Source organism: Podarcis filfolensis, assembly GCF_964270895.1.
Source record: "Podarcis filfolensis genome assembly, chromosome: 3".
In the NCBI taxonomy this organism is placed as follows: domain Eukaryota; kingdom Metazoa; phylum Chordata; class Lepidosauria; order Squamata; family Lacertidae; genus Podarcis; species Podarcis filfolensis.
The window spans coordinates 16,477,926-16,501,395 of NC_139606.1; the positions used below are offsets into that span (position 1 = coordinate 16,477,926).

Here is a 23,470-nt window from a genome sequence, read left to right on the forward strand (position 1 = left end):
TTGGCAGTCAATTGAATCTTAACATTTGTTGAGCTACAAAGAAAATTGAAGAATTTAAATGTGGTTTCAGTCTGGCAGGCTTGGGAGAGCCTGGGAATACTCTATAATGCTAGGCAGTAAGTTTTGGTGGCAGCCATGTTGTAAAGATTGAAAGTTGTTGGGTATTTTTTTAAGGGTGAAATATCATCTATAATTATGACTGCTGGTACACACTTATAGAACAAGAGAGGGAGAGGAAGTACCCACTGAAAATATGGTTAATGATAATGGAATTGAAGATGAGAGAGGCTGTGGCTGGAAAACATATTTGCTTTTGTAGGTATGTTCTAGGTCACCAGAGTCAGACCCAATAGAAATATTCCTTTGGCACCATAGCAGGCACAAAACATTCTTCCTTGTATAACCTTGGCCTGGCTCCACATTGGTTTGCTGATAGATAAACTGCATTGTGTGAAATCTTAATTACCAATTTCACCTCTGGCATGCATGTTCTGATGGGAGACAGGGAAGCATCAATGTGATTAGGGCAAATCACACGTATCTAACAGTCTGAACTTTACTGAGGTAATGTGGAGCTATGTTCAGGCAGGGGAGGGGGAAAGCATTTTACAGGTGTCAGCCATGCCACCACAGTAACATGGGCACAGGAAAGTTAGGGAAGCAGAGAAGAATATCAGGATTTGCACACGTAAAAGGGAATTTTTTAATGTGTGACATTTTAGTGTATTTTTGGTCTCTGTGGAAGCTGCCCAGAGTGGCTGGGGAAACCCAGCCAGATGGGCGGGGTACAAATAATAAATTATTATTATAATAAAAGCCAGTCAGTACAAAGAAGGTCCAGATAAATGAGCAAAATAATGAAAGAGAAAGTTGATTATTATGTCATAGCTTAAATGTTTCAGCAAATACTGTCTGCTAATTTGGGGACATAAAAAGGACAGCCTCATTCTTGCATTGTTCCTGAGTTCTTTTTAACTTCAATGTCCTGAATTAAATGTTGCCTTTATAGCTATCATTTATTTGTTTTCTATGCTGTATCAGTGTCTTCTGCCTTAGCCCTATAGATTTAGAAGATCATCTTTTAACATTTTGTATGATCCTATTGAAGATCTGATAACATTAACTTGATTTTTTAATTATTCTTGCAGATGTCATTCATACTGTGGGCCCTATAGCAAGAGGACATATTAGTGATAGCCATAAGGAAGACTTGGCAAATTGCTATAAGTCCTCCCTGAAATTGGCCAAAGAGAACCTCATCAGATCCATTGTAAGTACTTTGCAATATTTATCATTTGTTGTTTGTCTTCGGGAATGATGCATTGACAGCCTTCCACAAATCTTGAAAACAGTCAATATTTGCTATATGTTGCATTGTGGCATTGTAGGAATTAATGGAAGAATATTGCATGTAAAATAAATAAGAGCCTTTGAAAGGCCATGACATTCAACACACTGCGCTGCTAAAAATCCAGACCTAAACATATATGCTGCTGAAATTTTGGGTTCATTAACTCTTTATTTAAAAATCCTACTCAAGCATGTTCATTTCTATTAATGTGCGAAGCATCCCTACTTGCCCTACTAGCTCGTTCTGTTTGGTACTATCCCTGTTTTCGTGTAAGTCACTACATTATCCCATTGTTGTTGTTTTTATTAACTACCACAAGCTATTGTGATGGACACTAACATAATATGTCTTTTAAGAGTCTTTCTTTCCTTAAATATAAAATTTTATTTAAAACAAAGATAAAACAACTACACACAGTCAGAGAATCAACTCCGACCACTGGATTTAATTATTAATGACAATTGTTTCCTCAGACTCAAAACCAGTGTTTTATATAAAACCATTCCTCTTACTACACTGTCTAAGGCTACAATTCGGTATACTTGAGAGGGAGTAAATCCTACTAATTCAATAGGGCTTACATCTGAGCAAACATATATTGGATTGCACTGTTTGTTCACACATGATTCCAGATAAGAGGATTATATGTAATTATTCTAATCAACAAACTTTTTCTGTATATATTTTTTTATGTTGAGGGCACTAGCTGTAATATTATTTTTTTATGTGGATGCTAACAGCAGCCCATCACCAGCTTCTGGTGAATGTTTTTGACAAGCAGGTTATTCTTGGATAGTGACACAATGTTCACCTGTTGCACAGATTCTGAATTTGGTAACCTACAATGATGCACACATTTTCAGGATATTTCTCTTGTAAGCATCCATGTGACCCAGCACTTTCTCAGTGTTAATGAGCAGACTTGGTTTCTGCAAAAACACCAAACATAAAAGCCCACACCATTCTCTATCATCACCATGTTGCAGTGGATATCCAAGCTTTTCTACACTGACTTCTTCAGTTTCCAGAGTGGTTTAACAATCAATGCCTCTTCACGGGGCACTCTGAAAATTGTAGCTTTGTGAAGGGCACTAGAGGCTTCCTAACAACTCCCAGAATTCTTAACAAACTACAGCTCCCAGAATTCTTCAGGGGAAGCCACGAATACTTAAAGTGATATGGTAGTGCTTTACATGCATGGTCTGAATGTGGTCTAGCTCAGTCCCCTGCTTGATTCAGAAAATCCAGAGTTATCTACTGCAATTATTAAGTTTGCAGATGACACCACCATAATGGGTTTAATAACAGGTGGAGACGAATCAGCGTATAGAGGGGAGGTCCAAAAAATATCTACATGGTGCCTAGGGAACAACTTGCACCTTAATATCAGCAAGAGAAAGGAGATGGTGTTGGACTTTCGGAGGAAGAGAGGAGAACTAGCCCCGCTGTACATCGGGGAGGGCTGTGTGGAGAGAGTCTCTTCCTTTAAATTCCTAGGAGTTTATTTCAGTGAAGACCTTACTTGGAAAATAAATACAACCCAGGTGGTTAAGAAAGCCCAACAGAGACTCCATCTCCCCAAAGTATTGTGGAATAACATTTGATGATCTCCTTCTACCGGTCAACAATAGAAAGTGTCCTTTCATACTGCATCACGGCGTGGTACTCTGGTTTGACATCATCTGGTAGGAAGTGCCTACAGAGGGTGGTGAATACAGTGCAAGATATTATGGGCTGTTGATGGGATGCTGTCCCGTGAATCCGCTGGATGAAACAGCGGAAGAATGTTGCCTCAGGAGAGTGAGGAAAATTCTCAGGGATGATTCACACCCTGGCCAGCACTTTCTTGATCTCCTGCCCTCAGGCATAAGATATAGAAGCATGATTAGTTGCAACAACAGGGTAAGGAACGCCTTCTATCCGTGGGCTGTTAGGCTGTTGAATGAAAAGATAACAACAGGACAACTGACTTTCGGGTTTGGTGGGTGTGCGTCAGTAAACGAGGGGAATTAAGACTAAGAGAGCTGCGTGGGGGGTGCTCGTGTAATCTCACTGCATACAAGTTGCACAAGTGACAATAAAGTATTTCAATATTTCAAGTTAGAGCATCCCTGACAGTTGTTGGTTCAGCCTCTCCAGTGGAGGAGAACCCATCACACCCCCACACTCCCGGTGCAGTTGGTTAACCCTACAGTTAAGAAGATTCTTCTAATGTTCAACTGAAATCTTCTCTCTCATTAGATCTATTCCCACCCTTTAGGAGGGTTTTGCCCTCTTCCATGTGACAGCCCTGAAGAGTGCTATTATACTCAGTCTTCTCCAGGCTAAATATGATCTGTCCCTTCAACCTTTCTCATAGCATTTGTTTTACATATCCCTGACCATCTTTGTAACAATTTGTATACATCATCATCATCATCACAGCCTAGGACCCTCGTACCTACAGGACCGCCTCTCCCGGTAGGCCCCACGGAGAGCCTCAAGTTCCATAAATAGCAACACCCTAGTGGTCCCGGGGCCTAAGGAAGTCAGATTAGCTTCAACCAGAGCCAGGGCCTTTTCAACACTGGCTCCGGCCTGGTGGAACGCTCTGCCTCATGAGACCAGGGCCCTGCGGGATCTGATTTCTTTGCGCAAGGCCTGTAAGACAGAGTTGTTCCGCCTGGCCTTTGGCTTGGAGCCAATTTGATGCCCTCCCCCTCTTTCTTTTTTCTTTTTCCTTTCTCCTCCTGTGATGAGGTTGCATTTTAATATTTTATTGTTTCAATATTTTAATGTTGTATTTTAATCTTGTTTTTAAGTTGTATTCATTCAACTTGTTTTTATTATTGCTTGTTAGCTGCCCTGAGCCTGGTCTTGGCTGGGGAGGGTGGGGTATAAATAAAAATAATAATTATTATTATTATCCTTCTTAAAAGTGCAGCACCCACAACTGGAGAGGGTACTCCCTTTAGCTTCCTGCTGTCCACTACATAGAAAGGTCATAGACAATATTGGCAAGATACTGGTTTGACTCAGTATAAAGGCAGCTTCCCATGTTCCACTAATAGTGAGGAAAATGGGTAATTGATACAGGTGCATACATACCTTGACATGTGTACAGAACATGCTAAAGGACCAGGGATCAGGTCAATGGCAACCTTGCAACTAGACTGAGTGAAGCAACTGATTTGGAGGAAGTCATGAAAAGGCATCAAATAGTTATCTAAATGTACTATTATTGTAATTTTACTGCCAGGATGTGGGAGATCCTCTTTTTTATTATGTTGGCTGGCCTTGGTTTTCTATAAGTTGGCACTATTTGCCAAAGGTAGCAAAATACCATTGGTTCACCCTCAGGTCTTCTCCCCTTCTGCCCATTAGATGGCATCCTCTTTAAGTGGCAACTTTATTATTTTGATCTGTTGCATCCAGTGTTTGCACCTTCAGGGGTGTGTGCACCTGTCCAGATAAACCAGAAGAGGAAATTAGAGAGCTCTGATTTAAAAGACTTCTTTTATATTTGCTGTAACTGCGTTTATATTGCCCTAAGTTTTTGTGAGATTTTACTTTTTACTTTGTAAACTGAGAGATAGCTTTGGAAAGAACAGTAGTTTATGAATCTTTAAATGATAAATTGCCTAGTTGGCCACCCGTCTGAATCCATTCAATGAAGAAGCAATACCAGCTGGCAAAACAAATTCATTTGCGAGCAACCTCCAAGGACTATGTGGAAATCTGCCATGTAACTGAGGCAATAACTTTAGTGGAGAAGACAACATTATGAATATGTTCACTGCTATTATGGATATGTTCACTGGCCTATTGCATTTAGCATGGTTTTAGAATTCATTGAGTGAGTGAGATATTATCTGCTCTCTCTCTCTCTTTCATTGTCGGAAGCCTACATTTCTGCTGTACTTGACGAAGTTCATATGGTCCCCTGAACCAGTGCTAATATAGAGAAACTTCTTAGTACATCAAGGCTTTCTTTCCTGTTTTCCTCCTTTCAGCCCCTGCATGTGGTTGACAGGTGCTCAAGCCGACGTGTCAGCTGAAGCCTGAGGTATTGTTAAACTGAAAATTTGAGAAGTACGCAGACAACAAGGGCTGAACATGAAACAAAAGGGATTATCTAAAATTCACAATGAAAACAGAATATAAAGTTAGCATTGTCTCTCTTTCATCCACAAAGCAGGCATTTGTCAAGACTGTTATGAAAATAGAAAAGTTTTATACACAGAAAATAACTGAGCTGTGAAAAACTGTCAGTCTTTAGTACAATATACGGTGTTAAAAAAAAATCTAAGCCTGGTCTTCACCATATTGGATGCAGTGATTTGTAACTCAGCATCTTGGGTTCCTCTGGACCATAAGGAGAGAAACTTAAGCACCTACCTAACTCAGTTGTTAGAGCATGAGACTTTTACCTTGTGGTCCCTTCAAACTCTATGATTCTATGAGGACAAGTGACCCCTTCCTGAAAAACATATTTTCCCCGATGCATGCAAGTCAGATGCATTCAAGTCAAATGCAAGTTACACATGCAAGTCAAAATGTGTTCTTTTATAAACCACTCTACCTCTTACACGCCATTGTATCTAAAATTTCCATTGTGCTGGCTGGGTTGGATGGTAGGGCACAAGGTTTCCCAAGGATGCCTTGTATGGCTAAGGACTTTACCCACGTCTCACATTACATATAAATAGATCTTGACATTAAGCAGAGAGCAGGAAAAACAGGATAGTTATGTTCTTCCTTCACCATCATCAACAAAGAAGGAATGATAGCTACAGCCACTTAATAGCTGCTGACAGCATAACTGATAGGGTTTTAAGTTGGGTTCCTTTTTTGTTTGTGTAAAGAGCACATTAAGATAATTTGCAATGTGTTCTGTGTTCCTGCAGATAGTTTCTACCTTAATGTTCATGAGAGCACTAGCTTGAAATTTTAATATTTGTACTGAACATTGTATGATCTCTCTGTGATGCTTTGCAGTTATTAAGCCAGCTGAAAATGAGGTGGCGTATGGTGACAGGGTCCTTCAGTATATTCGTTTGCCACCTCAATTGTTCGCCACTCAAATGAGTCTGCATTCTTACATTTTAATTCCCTTGTAGTCTCGAATTACATTATGGAACTGTCAAGTAAATTATATTTTCTTATACAGTTCCTCAGCTGAGAACGTTGCCATAGTAATGAGTTTCTAATCTAAAAAGCCTACAAGTCGGCTTTATTCTGTCACCTGACTTTTTTTGATGGAAACTTCCATCCGTCCTTCATGAGATTCACTTTGAAGGGAGCTGCCTCAGCTTCATATTCACCAGCTCTTGGGAGTATTTGCATGGAGACATGTTAGATCTTTATCCATATTCTCATTGATCTTGCATTCTAAAATATTTATCTTGCAGCCCGACCCCCAGCACATTTATTTGGAAGTCCCAGTGAGCCCCATCGGACCTACTTGCTATTAGGTTGATTCAGAATTGCAGTCCTAATTTCCCAGTCTTCCCCTTAAATATTTGTTGGGGGGGACCCCATTTCTGATACCAGCAAGATGTGAGGTTTTAGCAGTGATGACAGTTGTAATTAACGCTGCTGCATTATGTTTATATCTGATGACACTGTAGCAGCTGGTAGATCAATATCCAGGTTTGGTTGGGGTTTTTGGGGTGGGTGGGAATTGTGATGAGGAAAATAATATTAGAACTTTGGCAGTGGAGTTGAGGTTCCTGACAGTGAGTTTTCTTTGATGTCTTGAGATGGAATATTTATGAGGGTTCTAAGAAGATAGACAGTAACAACATGCCTTTCCTATTATGTTTGTACAGAGGACTTTTATACCATAATTCCCAGTTGTGCACTCTTACATTCTCTAGACAGAATTATGAAGCCCCCTTGTTTGTGATGCAAGTTGGTTGGTATCCAATCCTCCGTTATGGTTGAGGAGGTGGTGGGGAGTCCTTTGGGACTTTACATTTAGTTCATTGGAAGCAACTTACGCCACCTCTTTGCTGGCATAACATTATGCCATCACTAAGAGTGAGATGGAGATCTGAGGGCCACAACCCTAATAATCCAATTTTTGGCTCTTGGTTCATGTAGTTGCACCAGTTTCATGGTTCCACTAGGATAAATGTGGTGCTGTAATGGCATAGATCCCTGACACTGGCATGTCTATGGAATCTACTAGCTAATATAACTTGAGCATGGGATTTTGCATTAGTAATAGTGCAACAAATTGGACTATAAAACCATGATCTGCATTACAAAAAAATGTTCATGCTGCTACATAAGAAGCAAGGTCATTGAGTCAGTCATTAGTATTATTATATTCTAATGCCTTATGTTGCCATAGACTCCCATTGTAGCCAAGAGAGCTCTCAAATCTGTCGAACAAGCCAGTGAATGTTCAGCTGATGCTGAACAAATGGCTGCTACTTACATGGGATCATACTCCTTCCTTCAAAATAACCTCTTTTAGTCACATGTCATTCTGAGCATTCCATATGTCCACTCTCTGTCTGGGTCTTCAAAGCACATTGCATGAGACATAAGCAACACTCCAAGCCTCGGTGTTTTAATAATAATAATAATAATAATAATAATAATAATAATAATAATAATATCTTATTTATATCCCGCCCTCCCCAGCCAAGACTGGGCTCAGGGCGGCTAACAACCAATAATAAAAACAAGTTGATTAAAATACAATTTAAAAGATTAAGATACAACATTAAAACATTAGGATGTAGCCTCTTCACAGAAGGAGAAAGGAAAAAGAAAGAGGGGGAGGGAATCAAACTGATTGTAAGCCAAGGGCCAGGTGGAACAACTCTGTCTTACAGGCCCTGTGGAAAGAAATCAGATCCCGCAGGGCCCTGGTCTCATGAGACAGAGCATTCCACCAAGCTGGAGCCAGTGTTGAAAAGGCCCTGGCTCTGGTTGAGGCTAATCTAACTTCCTTAGGGCCCAGGACCTCTAGGGTGTTGCTTAAGATACTCCGTGGGGCATACCAGGAGAGGCGGTCCCATAGGTACGAGGGTCCTAGGCTGTGAACATATATTAAGCCAGTGGTTTTCAGCCAGTGTGCAATGGCACCCTGGGGTGCCTTGAATGATGGTCAGGGGTGCCAAGGGCAACACTGTCCTCTGTTCCTCTTTCCTTCCCTTCTTCCTCTGATGCCCTCTTGCATCTCAGCCTCCCAAAGACTTGCCAAGCTGTTTATTGCAGCAGCCCTGGCTATAAGATCTGCAGGCAAATGGTGCCTCTGAGAGGCACCTCTTTTTTGTGTGTTGGGGGGAAGCTCGGAGACCAGGGACGGTAGCAGCAGCTGCCCAGAGGACTCCCAAGGAGCAGGAGAGGAAAGGAGGCTGAGGGAACACACCACAAGGGGTGACATAACTGGGCTTCTGAGCCCCACAGGGGAGCCACAGAAAGAATGTAGTTGGTTAAGGGAGCCATGGACTCAAAAAGGTTGAAAACCTCTGTATTAAGCTATGACTTTCCTAACTCTATTGGACCAAAAGTGAGTGTTTTGAACTTCATTAAAATACCTTTTTGAAATTGCTTCACTCTCCCCACAGGACATCTAGTGCACTTTCGTATTTTGCAAGTTGCAAACTGTAAACAAAAGTGGTTTTTATTTAAATACCCCAAAGAGAAATAGTTTAGAAAAGCACCCACAAGTAAAGCTTTGTCTTAACATATGAGTGGAGCCTCCAGGAAATGTGAAACTGGGCAGGAGTTATATTACTAGTATAACAGGGAGAGAGAAACTTGCAGATCATACTGTGTGCATGTAAGTGCAGCAGGACTGGAATGTACTTTTATTGCTTATTTATTTCAATTTGAAAACCCACTGAGTACTATAAGTATATATTCCCTTTAAAATACTTTGACACGTTGACAAAAAATAGGTACTGTGCTTTCTTAGTTACCTATTTCTTTTTTAAAAAAATCCCCTGCCACTATATATTAGGATGACATATCTTTTCAAATAATGCTTTCATGAACCATAAGAAAAGAATATTGTCTTTCACACCCAAGGAGAAGAGATCTCAGAGCATCCACTGCATGGCAAGTTGCCTTTAGAGAAGAGAACATCTGAACATTAGTTGCATCTTTGTGAGCATCTCTTTATTTAAACTTCAACAGGCCAAGAAAGAAAGAATAGGGATGGCGCAACTAGGACAGGTGGATAGGTTTGTTTATTAAAAAAGGAAGAAGGGAAAGGGAAAAGAGGGATAAAGAGCTGTACCTCAGTGGTAGAGCATTTGCTTTGCAGACCAAAGGTCTTCTCCAGATGTTACAGGTGGTGCAAGGAGAAGATTCTTGTCTCAAACCTGGAGAGCTGCTTCAACTAAATGCTTCAACTCAGCTAGATGGACCAATTGTCTGATTTCTGCTTAAGAAGCTGTCTTAGGTTGTGTGTGATGGCCTGGGAATCTGATTCAGAGGCTGAACCTGAAGAATCCCAGCCTGCACAGGAGTCCCCGCCTCCAGGGCCGGCTGAGCCGGGGCAGGGGCTTGAATCTGAAGGGCTCCCACCTGTGCTGGATCCTCAGGAGCAGACACCAGCTGAATCCAATCTGGCTCCGGAGGTAATTGAGGACCCATTGCCTGCAGGTGCGCCTCTCCCAGCCCTGTCAGGGGAAGGTGAGCCTCCCCCTGGGTCCAGTAACCCTCCAGCCTCTCCTGAGCTGCAGAGGCTCAGGGCAGAGAGGCGGAGGGAACTAAGTTCTCTCAGGAGGAGTGCTCGCCTTAAGGCCAGGGGAGGCGAGTCACCTGTGGGCCGGGACCGCCCCAGGCCTCAGAGGAGATAAAGGCCAGTCAGCCCAGTCCCAGGTTGCGGGAGCAACATCACTGGAAACCTGTTCCTGTCGGCATCCTGACCTGCTCTTCTGGAGTTCCTGACCACACCAGGCTCCTTGCCTTGGGCCCCGCTTCACCCGTGATGGACAGCCTCCAGACCCTTGAGCCAGGACCGGACTCAGACCACACTGCACGGTAACCCCCCGGGACCAGCACATTGTGACTTGGTTCCATGTGTCTGAATATCTGAGGGAACATGTGCAAATACACAGAGATGTTTGAGCTTCATCTGCAAGCAAGAACATAGCACTTCCCATTTCTGAGCTGTTAGTGTAAACTTCCATCTCGGAGCACTTTTTTTTTTTTTTGCATTTTCCATCCTTTCTATGAAGAAAAATGCTATGTATTTCATTTAACTGAAATGGGTTGCTTAGTGAAATGGAATTGTTTCTATAACCCATTAGATCCCACCCTTGCCAGCTAGATCTCAAATGCAGAAAGGTTTTCCTGCAACGTTATCAGTGACTGATGCATTTTTTGTTTTCAAAACAAAACTCAGGGCTTATATTTAAAATCAGAGCTAGTGCAAATCAGCCTTCCCCAATTTGGTGCCCTGCAGACCCTCTGTAGTACAAGGTCCAGCATTTGGAGGGCACCTGTTTGGGGAAATAAAGTGTAAATTATAGGTGGTGGGTGGGTGGGTGGGATGAAACCACTTTTCAAAGGAATGTAAGCTGGCTTCCAGAGTGTGCATCAAGAAGCAACATTGAGCCTATCTCAAATGAGTTTTACTTCAGTTTACCTCAGATGCTGAAACAAAAAGCAAGGAGCCTAAATTGGACAACTTAACTGTTCAAGAAATGCGGCCAGGAAATAGATGAGAATATTCTTTCTTCTCCCGTTTCACTGCAAAGATGGAAAGAAGAAAATGTGAAGGGAACTGCCCACTTTCTCTTTGTCACCAACTCCTCCTGCAACAGTGACAGAAGGAAAAGCTGCCCACAGGCAGACTAACATAGATATTACTACCAGAAGATATGTTGTCGTTTCATTTCTTAGGGTGAAAGCGGAGCCTTCCTTTCAGCTGTGGGGGTGCTAGAAAAAGTGGGGAAATGGTCACATGCAGAAAACAAAGGTGGTCTGTGTTTTGAAACAGAATTATTTATATTATTATATGTATTATTATTATTGCCAGCATGGCTGGAAGTGTAGTTGAAGTATGTAAAGAAGCTTCAGGTGGAAAAGACGGACCAAAATGGATCTGCTTTGCAATTTTCTTAATCCTTCCCTATAGTTTCTCTAGCTTTAGGAAGGTTCCAAAGAGACTCACTAAAGTTACGGGCCTAAATAAACTTTCAGCTCTTTCCCCATAAGCTAAATAACCCTTCCTGTTCTAAAATGAAGCATGCCCTGTATTCTGTCACTTGTTGCTGTTCTGAAAAATAACAGGGTTCTTGGGGACTAATGGTTGTGTTCTCTTGCACAGTTTATTTCCCCAGCAGCTCATTTGAAACCCCTGAACTTTAAGGGGGCAAAAAAGAACCCACAGGAAGTTTGACCTACTAAGCATATTCTGAAAGGAGAAGATTTATTGTTGGGTTTACTCAGAGATTATTATTTTTTATCATTGTGTGTTCTGGAAAGAGAGCACAAGTGGCCAAAAGAGTTATATGAGATGGAATGATTGCTGTCTTGGAAAGATGGATCCCTCTTTTTAGAAAATAACTCCACTCAAAAGGAAGAACAATATATTGGCAGGGGGAAGAATGTGCAGCTTGTATTCACAATATTTTGTGTAAATCTGTATTTCCTCTTGATTTAAATTTAAATCTAGTGCATACAGTGGAATGGCTCTAGAGGAGAGTGAGGGACCATCTTGAAAGTTGTGGGATGGGACATGGAGGGTTGTACCAAGGTGAGGAAATTAGAACAATTCAGTGGTGCTGCTGTGTGCAAGGAAATGCTTTCTGTTCATGCAACACACCCTTGAAGCTAAATGAGAACTCATAGTCGCATTCTGCAGGGGACATAAGGCTAGAGGCAAACCAGGCAGTGTATAGTGAAGAGCCCAGGTCATGCAGACAGAATACAGGACCTAGGACAGCTCCAAGAGCTTTTGCTAGGGCAGCTTCAGAAGATATTGCTAGACCCATCTGAAACCTTACGTAGGTTGACCAGACCTGTAGTGGTGTAGGCTCCTCTTTCCTGAAGGAGATGGCTCACAGGTTAAAGCACTCTTGCCTTTTTCAGAGGCTTTGGTGTCTTTCAGTCTGGAGAGGCAAAGGTTGTTGTTGTTTAGTCGTTTAGTCGTGTCCGACTCTTCGTGACCCCATGAACCAGAGCACACCAGGCACTCCTGTCTTCCACTGCCTCCCGCAGTTTGGTCAGACTCATGTTTGTAGCTTCGGGAACACTGTCCAACCATCTCGTCCTCTGTCGTCCCCTTCTCCTTGTGCCCTCCATCTTTCCCAACATCAGGGTCTTTTCCAGGGAGTCTTCTCTTCTCACGAGGTGGCCAAAGTATTGGAGCCTCATCTTCACGATCTGTCCTTCCAGTGAGCACTCAGGGCTGATTTCCTTCAGAATGGATAGGTTTGATCTTCTTGCAGTCCATGGGACTCTCAAGAGTCTCCTCCAGCACCATAATTCAAAAGCATCAATTCTTCGGCGATCAGCCTTCTTTATGGTCCAGCTCTCACTTCCATACATCACTACCGGGACCAAATCTCATCCGAGTCTGTTGCCATGCACCACAAAGTCCCCATGTTGTGGGCCATGACAATAAGAATGTAAAAACCCAAATGAAGTTTTACTATACTTTTATGCACCATGTGTAATGTCATACAGTAAGGAGGAACACTTGGAAGGACAACTGAAAGACACAAAAAAGCCACTTCTGCTCCCTGATATTACTTGGCCAATTCTAATAAAATTACTGATGATTACTTGGACCATATTTTGCAACCAAATCAAGTAAAAATTAATCAACTTTGACACAAGCTTTTCTTTGAAGAAGGGGGAAGAAACTCAAAAAACCCTAAGAACAATTCTCTGTGGCCCTCACAGTGTCTGATAATTCTTTCATGTTCTGCTATTAATCATTACGTTAAAAAACCCTAAAAACTTTCTGGAGGGTAGAATGTGCTTAGAACTAACAAAGAAGAATTTAATCATATGGACCTCTTTCAAGGTCCCCGAACTATTTTCTCTTGTTGTGATCTGAGAGGAAAAAGCTTTTGCTTGTTGATTTTCCACAACCATACATTTCATTGTGGTTTGCTGTTTCAAAATGTCTTTGTTTTTCTATATTCATAGTTTGGGTTTCCCCCTTAACTCTCTGGCCTCTATAGAATTGCCTTATATATAGTAAGATATGACTGCACCCTATTTTATTTCTGCACATTTAAGTCCTACTTTATCATGGTGGGGTTTTCACATTTCCATTGTAGGCAAATTCTGGTGCACAATTTTTAAACTAGATCTGCTATCTAGAAAGTGGGCATGGGGATATCAGTGTGGCTGAGCTGAAGACCAAATAGACCCCCTTTCCAACCTGTGCTTTACTGAATAATTCTTCTATATGCTTTGCAAAATCGAATTCTGACTATGGGATATAAAAAACGAGGAGCAAGAAGGGGCTTATCTATTGATGAGTGGAACTGATCAGACTATCACAATGTGATTTTCTCTCGGTGCCACTTGGATTCTTCAGGTTGCATTAAAACAGCCTGGTTTAGGTCCCTCCAGGACGTTTTAAGACAGAAGTGACAGGAACTCAGTTCCGGCCCCTCTCAGATGGGTGCCATTGCCCTTACAGAAGAACAAGGGAGGTGTTCATGGTGAGTTCTGGCACCTCTTTTTCTAGAAAAATAGCACTGGGTCCCTCTGTGATAATACATGGAATTGTCCCCTTTAAGTGGACATTTTTATCCAATCTTGTATCTGTGTTAGAATAAAAAAATGCACAATTTCATACATAATAAATACAGTTATAACCATATTTTTTTTACAAAACGACTTGAATCTGTAAAAACAGCAAGAACCAATTCCATCTGTAAAGAGAATTTCAATTCCTAACATTTTTATTGTGAAAAAGGTATTTTATGGGAAACAATTCATAAATGGAATTAAGCAAATATAGTGCTGCTTCATTCTGTGTTGGACAGTTGGGAGGCTGGGAGGAAGAATGAGTTTTTCTTATTGATGGGTCCTCTCTCTCCCTCAAAAATTTTCCTGTTCTGGCTTGCAGCTAATTAAGCAAGATTATGATTTTTTAAAATTTATTTATGGGCATGACTTACTTTGAAAGTTAGGAAAATTGCTACATAATTTAAGTGCATGCACACCCTCCCTTTTTTTTTAGCTAAACTGAAAATTAGGGGGGAAGATTGTCTTATAATGTCATATTGGTGATCCCTCCCCCCTCACTTTTGAGTCCATTCATCACATAACTTGTTTATATTTGCATAATGCAAAGAAACCCACACAGTTCTATAATTGGAAATGCTTGCATGAATTAAAAAACAAAACAGAAAATGCTGGGAAACATCATCTCCTGGACTATATATATATATATGTATATATTATACAACACTAATTTCAACAGTGATTGCATTGAGTGTGTGTATTCAAATTTGGTCAAAAAGTGAGCCACAGTTCTACATGCTAGATTTCTTTACACAAGTTAATATGTTGTCTGAGAGGACACCTGAGCATGTTAAGCATTGTATGGCACAGAAAAACTGCCACACTTGTTATCATCTACCTTCACCCTGATAATGACCCCCCAAAGATGTGTCTGACATTTTAAAGCAATTAGATTTCTCTAGCTTTGAGGTTACTCTAACTCATTAATTAGAGCCCTCTTTGAATCCGGCTGCTAGACTAATTTATTCCACCTAGTTAATAAACCTCATCAGTAGCTAAAAGCAAAATATGAATATTTGATAGTGTGGAGAAACTAAACAGTTATGAGTCTCAGTGCAGTCAGTAGGTTTAAGTGTGCATAAATGAGCTGAGGATTTCAATTTAAGCACAGGCTTGGCATCAACACCCAGCATGCCTGGAGAACTGCTGGGGTCCCAGCCCTCTGGCAGGGGCTTCTGCTGTTATCTGCCCTGGTGCCTTGCAAGCTCCCAGTACTACACGGCTATTTTTATTCACTACAGTGCTCTGAAAAGATGCTACAGAAGGGGGCATTGTGAGAACTTAAAATGTCAATTCCAAGACCTCCAACAGAAGTAACCGAGTGTAAAGTGCAGCACTACTGCTGCTATTTGCTGCTGTTGTCACATCAGACGGGGTCCACCTCCAGGTGTCTGAGATTTCTGGTGAAGGTGGTGATTGAGTACCACTTTGGTTGGGCAATGCAGGATTCTCGTGGGACTGGACAGAACTGGAAAGCATTCTACTTCAGTAAACAGATAAGGTCTTGTGTCTGAAGGCTCCAGACTGATGACCACTGCAGATTGGGGTGCTAGGAGGAGTTTCTGGTGAGATCTAGGGGATCACTGGTGTACTCTTGGTATTGATGGAATTCCTGGGTTCTGCTTCATTTGGGAAACTCATTATATCCCTTACACTCCAATAGTGGATTCGGGAAACCTGTAGTGTGCAATGGGTGGCGGACTCATGACATTGTTCTATCAGGCAGCCACATCTGGCAATGTGAGTTAGCTACTCAAATCAGTAGCAAACCGCGGAGAGAACTGTAGAGCTGCTGTCTGTATGAGTTAGTGCTCTTTTTTTGAGACATACTGTGTTTCCTAACCAAATGCCAAACACTGTGCAATATAGAAAAGCTTCACCATTTCCAGAAACTGCTTCCAGTCTGTTCTTCACATCTGTGTTGAACATCTGAGAGCAATGAATCTTTCTAACTGTTAGGTTACTCCGTAGTGCCAAAGATGGTAGAGAGCCTTAAACTAAATTGTCAAAAGGCCAGTTTTTTCCATAAGCAGAGAAATTTGTTAGATTTTACAAGGAGGAAACCACAACATATAATCAGCTAAGCTTTCCCATATTTCTATCCATGGGGAAGATGCTAGATCTTATTAGGATTCTGATGGTGTTGGTGTTATTAGTAATTTTGGTGTTATTAGCAATTTTTATATAAATCTCTTGAGTACTCTCAGTATTCATGGTGCTTTCTAATCCTTATCTCATTCATCCCTGCTATCCCTTGCTACAAATAATCCCTATGAAGTCCTCCTTTAAGCATTATCCTGTGCTACAGTGTAGTTCAACATTTTGAGATCGGTGCCCTTTGAGAGCTGCTGAATAAGGCTTGAAGAAAATTATGAAAGAAATGAGAAATCTCCTAACAAGACTTTCTGTCCCTAGAGAGCAAGCCATAGCAGTTTTGTGTTTCTGAGCCCTGCCAATTTTATGGATGAAAAGATCAGAGTGGGGTTGGCTGGGAAGAACCACACAAGATTATACTAAGGGTTTTCTTCTAAATGGAATCAATGTCACACCTTCCGCACTAGAGCTTACATAAAACATTAACGCATGGAAGATGTATCCCCGTACAGTTTGCAGAATTATATTTCCCCCACCATTTAATTGCAGTGAATCAAGATCTTTGCAGTATTAGCTGGCTTCCTGTGGTCAGCATAAGGTTGTCAGGGGTGGTTTTCTCTAATTTTGTACGATGCCACACTCCGTGGCAGCCATTTTGTGACTGGTACCCTCCCAGCACATTTTCAAAATTCAGAATGTGTCCACCATAAGGGTTAAAAAGCCATGATATGGTAGTCCTGCAAGCTAATAGGTTGATTCAAAAGTTTAGGAGCGAAGTCTCAGTGTTGTTAATTCTGTATGATTAAGTATCCTGAATATGAGGAGGGGAGAAATAATGAGATGAGAAAAATGGTTGGTGATACACAATCTGCCTGGGAAATTCAAAGCCTTTCCCACAAATTCCTGAACATGGGCTCAGCTATAAGCAAGTGAGAAGATCCACGGAATTCAGCAGAATTGCTCCTATGTTCATTTAGCCAAAAATTGCTGTTAGACTTCAGATCCATAATAGGACCATTGTGTTGTTTACTACCTGCATGTGTGTGCAATCATTAAAGGAAAGACTTAGAAACAAAATAGCTGGAAGCTCTTCACTTGAGTATTCATCTCTCAGCCCTCCATCAAAAAATGTGTTGATGGCATGCATCGTGAAACAGAAACAACTCTGGTCATTAAGAGGGCTTCACTCCACAGTTCTGAAACTGGTTTTTTGAGCCTTATCTCAGTGTCTTTTGTTACGGGGAAGGTTTATATTTCCTCAAAGTTAAAAGGCAGTGGATCAAGATTAAGTGCTCCTCTTAGTTCAATGATTAGTAAACAATAGCAGCACTATTAATAGTCCGTCTAAAGGTCTTTTCATCAAGAAACAAAATGGGAGTGTGCTGACAAAAGTCATTGCTCTTAAATAGGTTTTCATACAGTTGTCTTTAAATTTTCCCTTCACATCCTCACATTTACATCTAGTAAATCACATTTTGTTTCAATGGTTGTATATATGGGGTTTTTTTATAGGGTTTATCATGATGTGAAAATACATTTTTGAAATGCTTTGTATTGTTTTTGATGTATTAGCTTTGTGTTTTAAAGACGGAGATAAAGAGTGCCGCCACCACAACTCCTGTTCTTATATTTCCATTTTTGTTGTTGGACAGATGCTACCTTTAACTTAATTGTACTTTCTCTCGCTGTTGCCCATCACATTTCCCTTCCACCTATTACTCCTTTGTACACTGTGTATTGATTCTTTCTTGGCTACTATGTGATATAGTCCTAGCTATATCTCAGGCGGCAAGCCTATGTCTCCTGTACCACTAAAGGTGGAAGCTCACAAGACTGAACATTCTACCAACAATTCCCTCCACATAGAAAGCTAGCTTTTACACACAATAGGGCCTAACCTAGCTTTCTCTCTGACATTCCAGTTTTCCCTGTTTGGGTGTGTGGGTGTATGTGTGTGTAGCATTAAGTCATATGAGACCCACATGCAGCATGACATGGCACTGAAAGCACATATACGTGCTAGCCACCTCAATGGCAACTAGACCAAGCTATGGAAGGGGAGTGCAAGTCTTATGCTGCTCTTTTCCCTTGCTAGTTTTATTTTCTTATGGCCATTCTATTTTTTATGCATTTTTTAATTTTTATTTATGCATTCTAATGTAAGCTGCTGCAGATGCGACCTTGTGTTGGCATCTGGTCTGTTCATGATAAAGTTGTTTGCTCTGTGCAATAATTGTTCAAGCAAAATCCCACCTTTTAGTGCATGGATCCCTTTGCACTGGAGCAGCTTGGCTTGGCGTTTGTCTAGTTGTCTGCTGGTGTGCTTCTGCATTCTTTTCCTTTTCCTTCGTAAGTTCAGATGCAGGAAAAAATGCATTGTGTAAAGTAGCATTTGAAAAAAGTAAAGCTCAGTTTATGCTCTGTGTGTGCTCTTTGCAAATGATATTTTCTGATTTCAGCCTTACTGATTTCCAGATCCATTGAATGGTTTGTGTGCAAATTTAATCATTATCCCTCCCTAGACTAGTGGGATGTTGAAAGTTAATAACGAAATTTGCATGCTATAGGAAATGGGGCAGGGGGAACTATGTAATTATTACATCTCTGATGTGCTTGGTATTGTACAGGACACAATAATATCTTCTACCCAGGGAAGCTTATGATCTAAGCCCCAAGTCCTACACATAATTACTTTATGTCCATGAATCCCCACACATGTCAGTAATTTTATGCAATATTAGTAGCTTAAATAAATATAAAAACACTGATGAAACTACTCAACACATTTTTTTTCCTTTGGGATTTTCACTTTTCCATATCATAGAATCATATAATTGTAGAGTTGGAATGGACCCCAAAGATCATTCATTCCAACCTGTTCCAATGCAGAAATTTCAATAAGGTCATCTATGGCAGATGACCATCCAGCCTCTGCTTAAAAACCTTCCATCACCTCTTGTGGCAATCTGTTCCCCGGTCAAAACAGCTCTTACCACTAGAAAGTTCTTCCTGATGTTTAGTCGGAATCTCCTTTCTTAAAAGTTGAATCCATTGGCTTGGATTCAGAGCAGGAGAAAACAAGTTTGCTCCTTCCTCCATCTTATGCTATTTGGTTTGGGCTGCATATAATAAAAGTGATTTAAGAATTTATTTCCATGAACAGATGAAAGACACACCACTTGCTGTCAGCAAGTGAGGTGAGGTAGGTGGTGCGCAAAATACACATGGAAAAATAAGGTCTGGCAGTGAAAAGTGTAACTTGAATCATAAGCACACACTGGGAGCATCACTGGGCTATGCTCCTTCCATTATCCTGTGCCTTGGACAATAGGTAATGGCTGAAGAGTGGTGACCAGGTGCTTTGTTAGGCTGCTTAATCCAATCGTGCTTTTGTTAAATTTTGCAGGCTTTAAATGAGCTTAAGCATGTATTTTCTTTTCTTTTTATTTGCATGGATTCCACTCCTCAAACTGCCCGGCTAGCTTACGGTGAGGTAAGGGCCCTCTAAGTATGGGCCATTCAGGTAACAAAGGAAGTGGTTCTGTGGCGGACAGCAAATCCCCCCCCCCCCCCAATTCTCACTACTTGCTGGTAGTTAGAGGAAAAAACCCCAGAGTGGAGTATTGAGTTATGAGCTAGAACCAGGCCTCCACCATAGGCTCAGGGTGACACCACATTTTCCGCTGTCACTTATTTCAAAGAAACCAAACTCTGGGTAAGCGCTTGGAGCCCCTGGAATCTTACACTGCTTGGAGATTGAGGTGTATTTATGCTATACAGTGGTACCTCAAGTTACAAACGCCTCAGGTTACAAACACTTCAGGTTACAGACTCCGCTAACCCAGAAATAGTACCTCGGGTTAAGAACGTTGCTTCAGGATAAGAAGAGAATTTGTGCTCCGGCGGCACGGCGGAAGCGGGAGGCCCCATTAGCTAAAGTGGTGCTTCAGGTTAAGAACAGTTTCAGGTTAAGAACGGACCTCCAGAATGAATTAAGTTCTTAACCCGAGGTACCACTGTAGTTTATTTACACAAATATAGAACCTGAGCCTACAATGGAGGGCTCACAGCATTAGCGCTCCCCAAAAGGTCTTGCTTCTCCCATAGCAGCAGCCTTAGATTTCAGCAAAAAGCAAACATGGTGTGCTCTCTCTCTCGCTCTCGCTCTCTCTCTCTCTCTCTCTCTCTCTCTCTCTCTCTCTCTCCCTCCCTCCTGCCCAGCCTGCCACCTATGGCTTCTAGCTGCTAGCTCACACAACTCAACTCTGGGCTTTGTCTTTCAAACTACTAGTGTGCTGAGGGCAGGGGTGGGGCCCCCATTTGTTATCTGGTACAGAGCCTTTGGAGTCCCATGGACTGCAAGAAGATAAAACCTATCCATTCTGAAGGAAATCAGCCCTGAGTGCTCACTGGAAGGACAGATCCTGAAGCTGAGGCTCCAATACTTTCGCCACCTCATGAGAAGAGAAGACTCCCTGGAAAAGACCCTGATGTTGAGAAAGATTGAGGGCACAAGGAGAAGGCGACGACAGAGGACGAGATGGTTGGACAGTGTTCTCAAAGCTACCAGCATGTGTTTGACCAAACTGCGGGAGACAGTGGAAGACAGAAGTGCCTGGCATGCTCTGGTCCATGGGGTCACGAAGAGTCTGACAGGACTAAACAACAACAGAGCCACTTCCTTTGTTACTTTTATGGCCCATACTTAGTGGACTATTGCCTCACCAGGAAACTAGCCTGCAGGCTATTGCAGGAATAGAATCTGTGCTGGATCCAGAAATTAGAAGGGGGTACAGGCATATACTACCTATAACACACACACCCCATACATAACACTGTGCTTGCTGGTCTGTGCCATAGTGCTGATGGAGAGAAGACAATGGAAGGTAGAGGAGTGGGCAAGAGAATGTGCACATGAAAGTTATTCGCTGAGATTGCATACTTAGTTTAATTACAACAGTTGGAAGTTAGTGCAAGAGACTGAGAGAAAATCCTTTTTACAGAAGTAGATTTTCAAATAGGACTCGAAAGGTAAACAGCAGATATGCCCAAATATGTATCCAGGAGGCATTTGTTCCAGATGTGAGGCACAGCATGGCAAGCTGACTTTGTTAACGCTCAGTAAAATAGTTCTGCATTGCATGTACACTAGAAACCACAGAATCTTCGATCTGGGGAATGTGGTATAATCAGTGCTATTTTTCCAGAAAAAGCGTTGCTGGAACTCACTATGAGCGCCTCCCTTGTCCTCTTATAATGGCAGTGAAGCCCAGAACTAAGTTCTGGCAAGTTCTGGCTTTTAAAAAACAACAACCCTGGGTTTAATTAGTATTATTTTGCTACATTTGCTTTCTTCAATGAAGTTTTTTTTGTGTGTGTGTGAAATTGGTAGTGATAAATATTGATTACTCAGGGCATAACACATTAATTTGCAGCTGTGAGGTAGTTGATGTTCAAGTCCACAGGGAGGCATGTAAAAATAGGGACTGGCAATGAAAATCATAACCTGAATCATAAGTACAGTCTTCAAAGCGGACACATGAAAGCAAATTTTTCCCGCAGTACATTTGCAGCCAGTAATTAGACTGTGACTTCGGCAGGACTGTAGTGATAGACTTCCTAATCGCTGGGGATGCACTCTTTTTGAACAGCCACTTCCTCATTGTTCTGTTTTGGCAATTTAAGGCTTGCCTTGGAGTTTAGGGTTAAAATAGATCAGCTAAATCCTGGCTTTCCCTGAAGCAGATGTACCAAGACAGGAAGCATAGGAACGTGTCATGGTACCATAAATATGCTCAGTAATAAGGAGCATACAAAGGGCTGGGCAGGATCCAAATCACAGTAGGTCTCATGGGTGGGAGCTTTAAGCTCTTCCCCACACTGTCAGTCGGGACGCGGGTGGCGCTGTGGGTTAAACCACAGAGCCTAGGGCTTGCCGATCAGAAGGTCGGCGGTTCGAATGCGTGCAACGGGGTGAGCTTCTGTTGCTCGGTCCCTGCTCCTGCCAACCTAGCAGTTCGAAAGCACGTCAAAGTGCAAGTAGATAAATAGGTACTGCTCTGGAGGGAAGGTAAATGGTGTTTCCGTGTGCTGCTCTGGTTCGCCAGAAGCGGCTTAGTCATGCTGGCCACATGACCTGAAAGCTGTACGCCGGCTCCCTCGGCCAATAAAGCGAGATGAGCACCGCAACCCCAGAGTCGGTCACGACTGGACCTAATGGTCAGGGGTCCCTTTGCCCCTTACCTTTACACTGTCAGTCAGCCCCACCAAACGTCAGGGAAGCCATGAGGTGCCATCATGGAGAAATCCCCTCCCCGCCATGGGTGTGTGTAGAAGCACTGCCCTTTTGCGTGTGGGGGCAAAGTTTGGATACCAACCATGATACAGTTCCATAAAATAAGACTTGTTTATACGGGTTAGTGAACGCAGATGTGTGGATCCAGAATTGGCCTCCACAGCCACTTACGGACTCATTGTTAAAACCATGTTTGTGGAAGACAATCTTACTCGGCTACGAGGGATCACCAAAGATTGTGCATTTTCTCCTAACCTGAGCAGCGAGGAGTTTCTTTTGGAGGAGAGAGCCCTGGAGAGTTGTGTCTTTTTTATAATACTTGATTTATTTAAATCGTAAATGAAGATTGTAAGTGACGGCAAGCGACTTGCACTCTTACTAGGCAGCAAACCCACAGATCTGCACGCACAAGGTGCCTTCATCTATATTTCTCTGGTTCTGTCTCGCTCTGTGGAACTTGGTACTACACCCCCCCCCAACACACACTGCCCATTAAAGCTTAGCTGGTAGGAGGGAATTTTATTTCTCTGGATATCTTCACCTGTTTGCTAAGCATTCATTCTCATCGAGGACACCTCAGCCACCCCCACTGGGCCATTAACAGCAACCTGCCTGACAAAGGAGTATCTCGCTCTCAGCCAGATATTATCAGGCCATGAGGCACTGACATTTTCCTAAATATAGATGGGACTTCTCTGAGGAGCCAATGCTGTAAGGAGCCTTTCTCATGATGCACCTGTAGACTTTGAGGTGTTTGCTTGCAGTTTTGATAAGTGAGAAATTTTTTGAAGTCCCTCTTCCCTTGCTATACAGGTTCTGTGTCATAGATGGGGAACCTTTGGTCTGCCAGATGTTGCCTTAGCCAGCATGACCAATGGAAAGGAGTGATGGGAGCTGTAGTTCAGTAACAGCTGGAGGTCCAAATGTTCTCTACCCTTGTCCCATGTGTTTGCATAGCATTCTGAAAATTGTGCTTGCTCTTTTGCAAATGGACTTGAAAAACATAAATA

General features: G+C 42.0%; 1 protein-coding gene across 6 annotated transcripts in view; it reads left to right on the forward strand.

Moving 5' to 3' along the window:
* The window catches only part of MACROD2 (mono-ADP ribosylhydrolase 2), a 966,393-nt gene that overhangs the window by 478,580 nt on the left and 464,343 nt on the right, over positions 1-23,470 (forward strand). For all 6 annotated transcript variants that reach the window (XM_083607322.1, XM_083607325.1, XM_083607327.1 and 3 more), the window contains exon 6: positions 1,149-1,270. In XM_083607322.1, the coding sequence (XP_083463448.1) occupies positions 1,149-1,270 (122 nt within the window). The remainder of the gene's footprint in view (positions 1-1,148; positions 1,271-23,470) is intronic.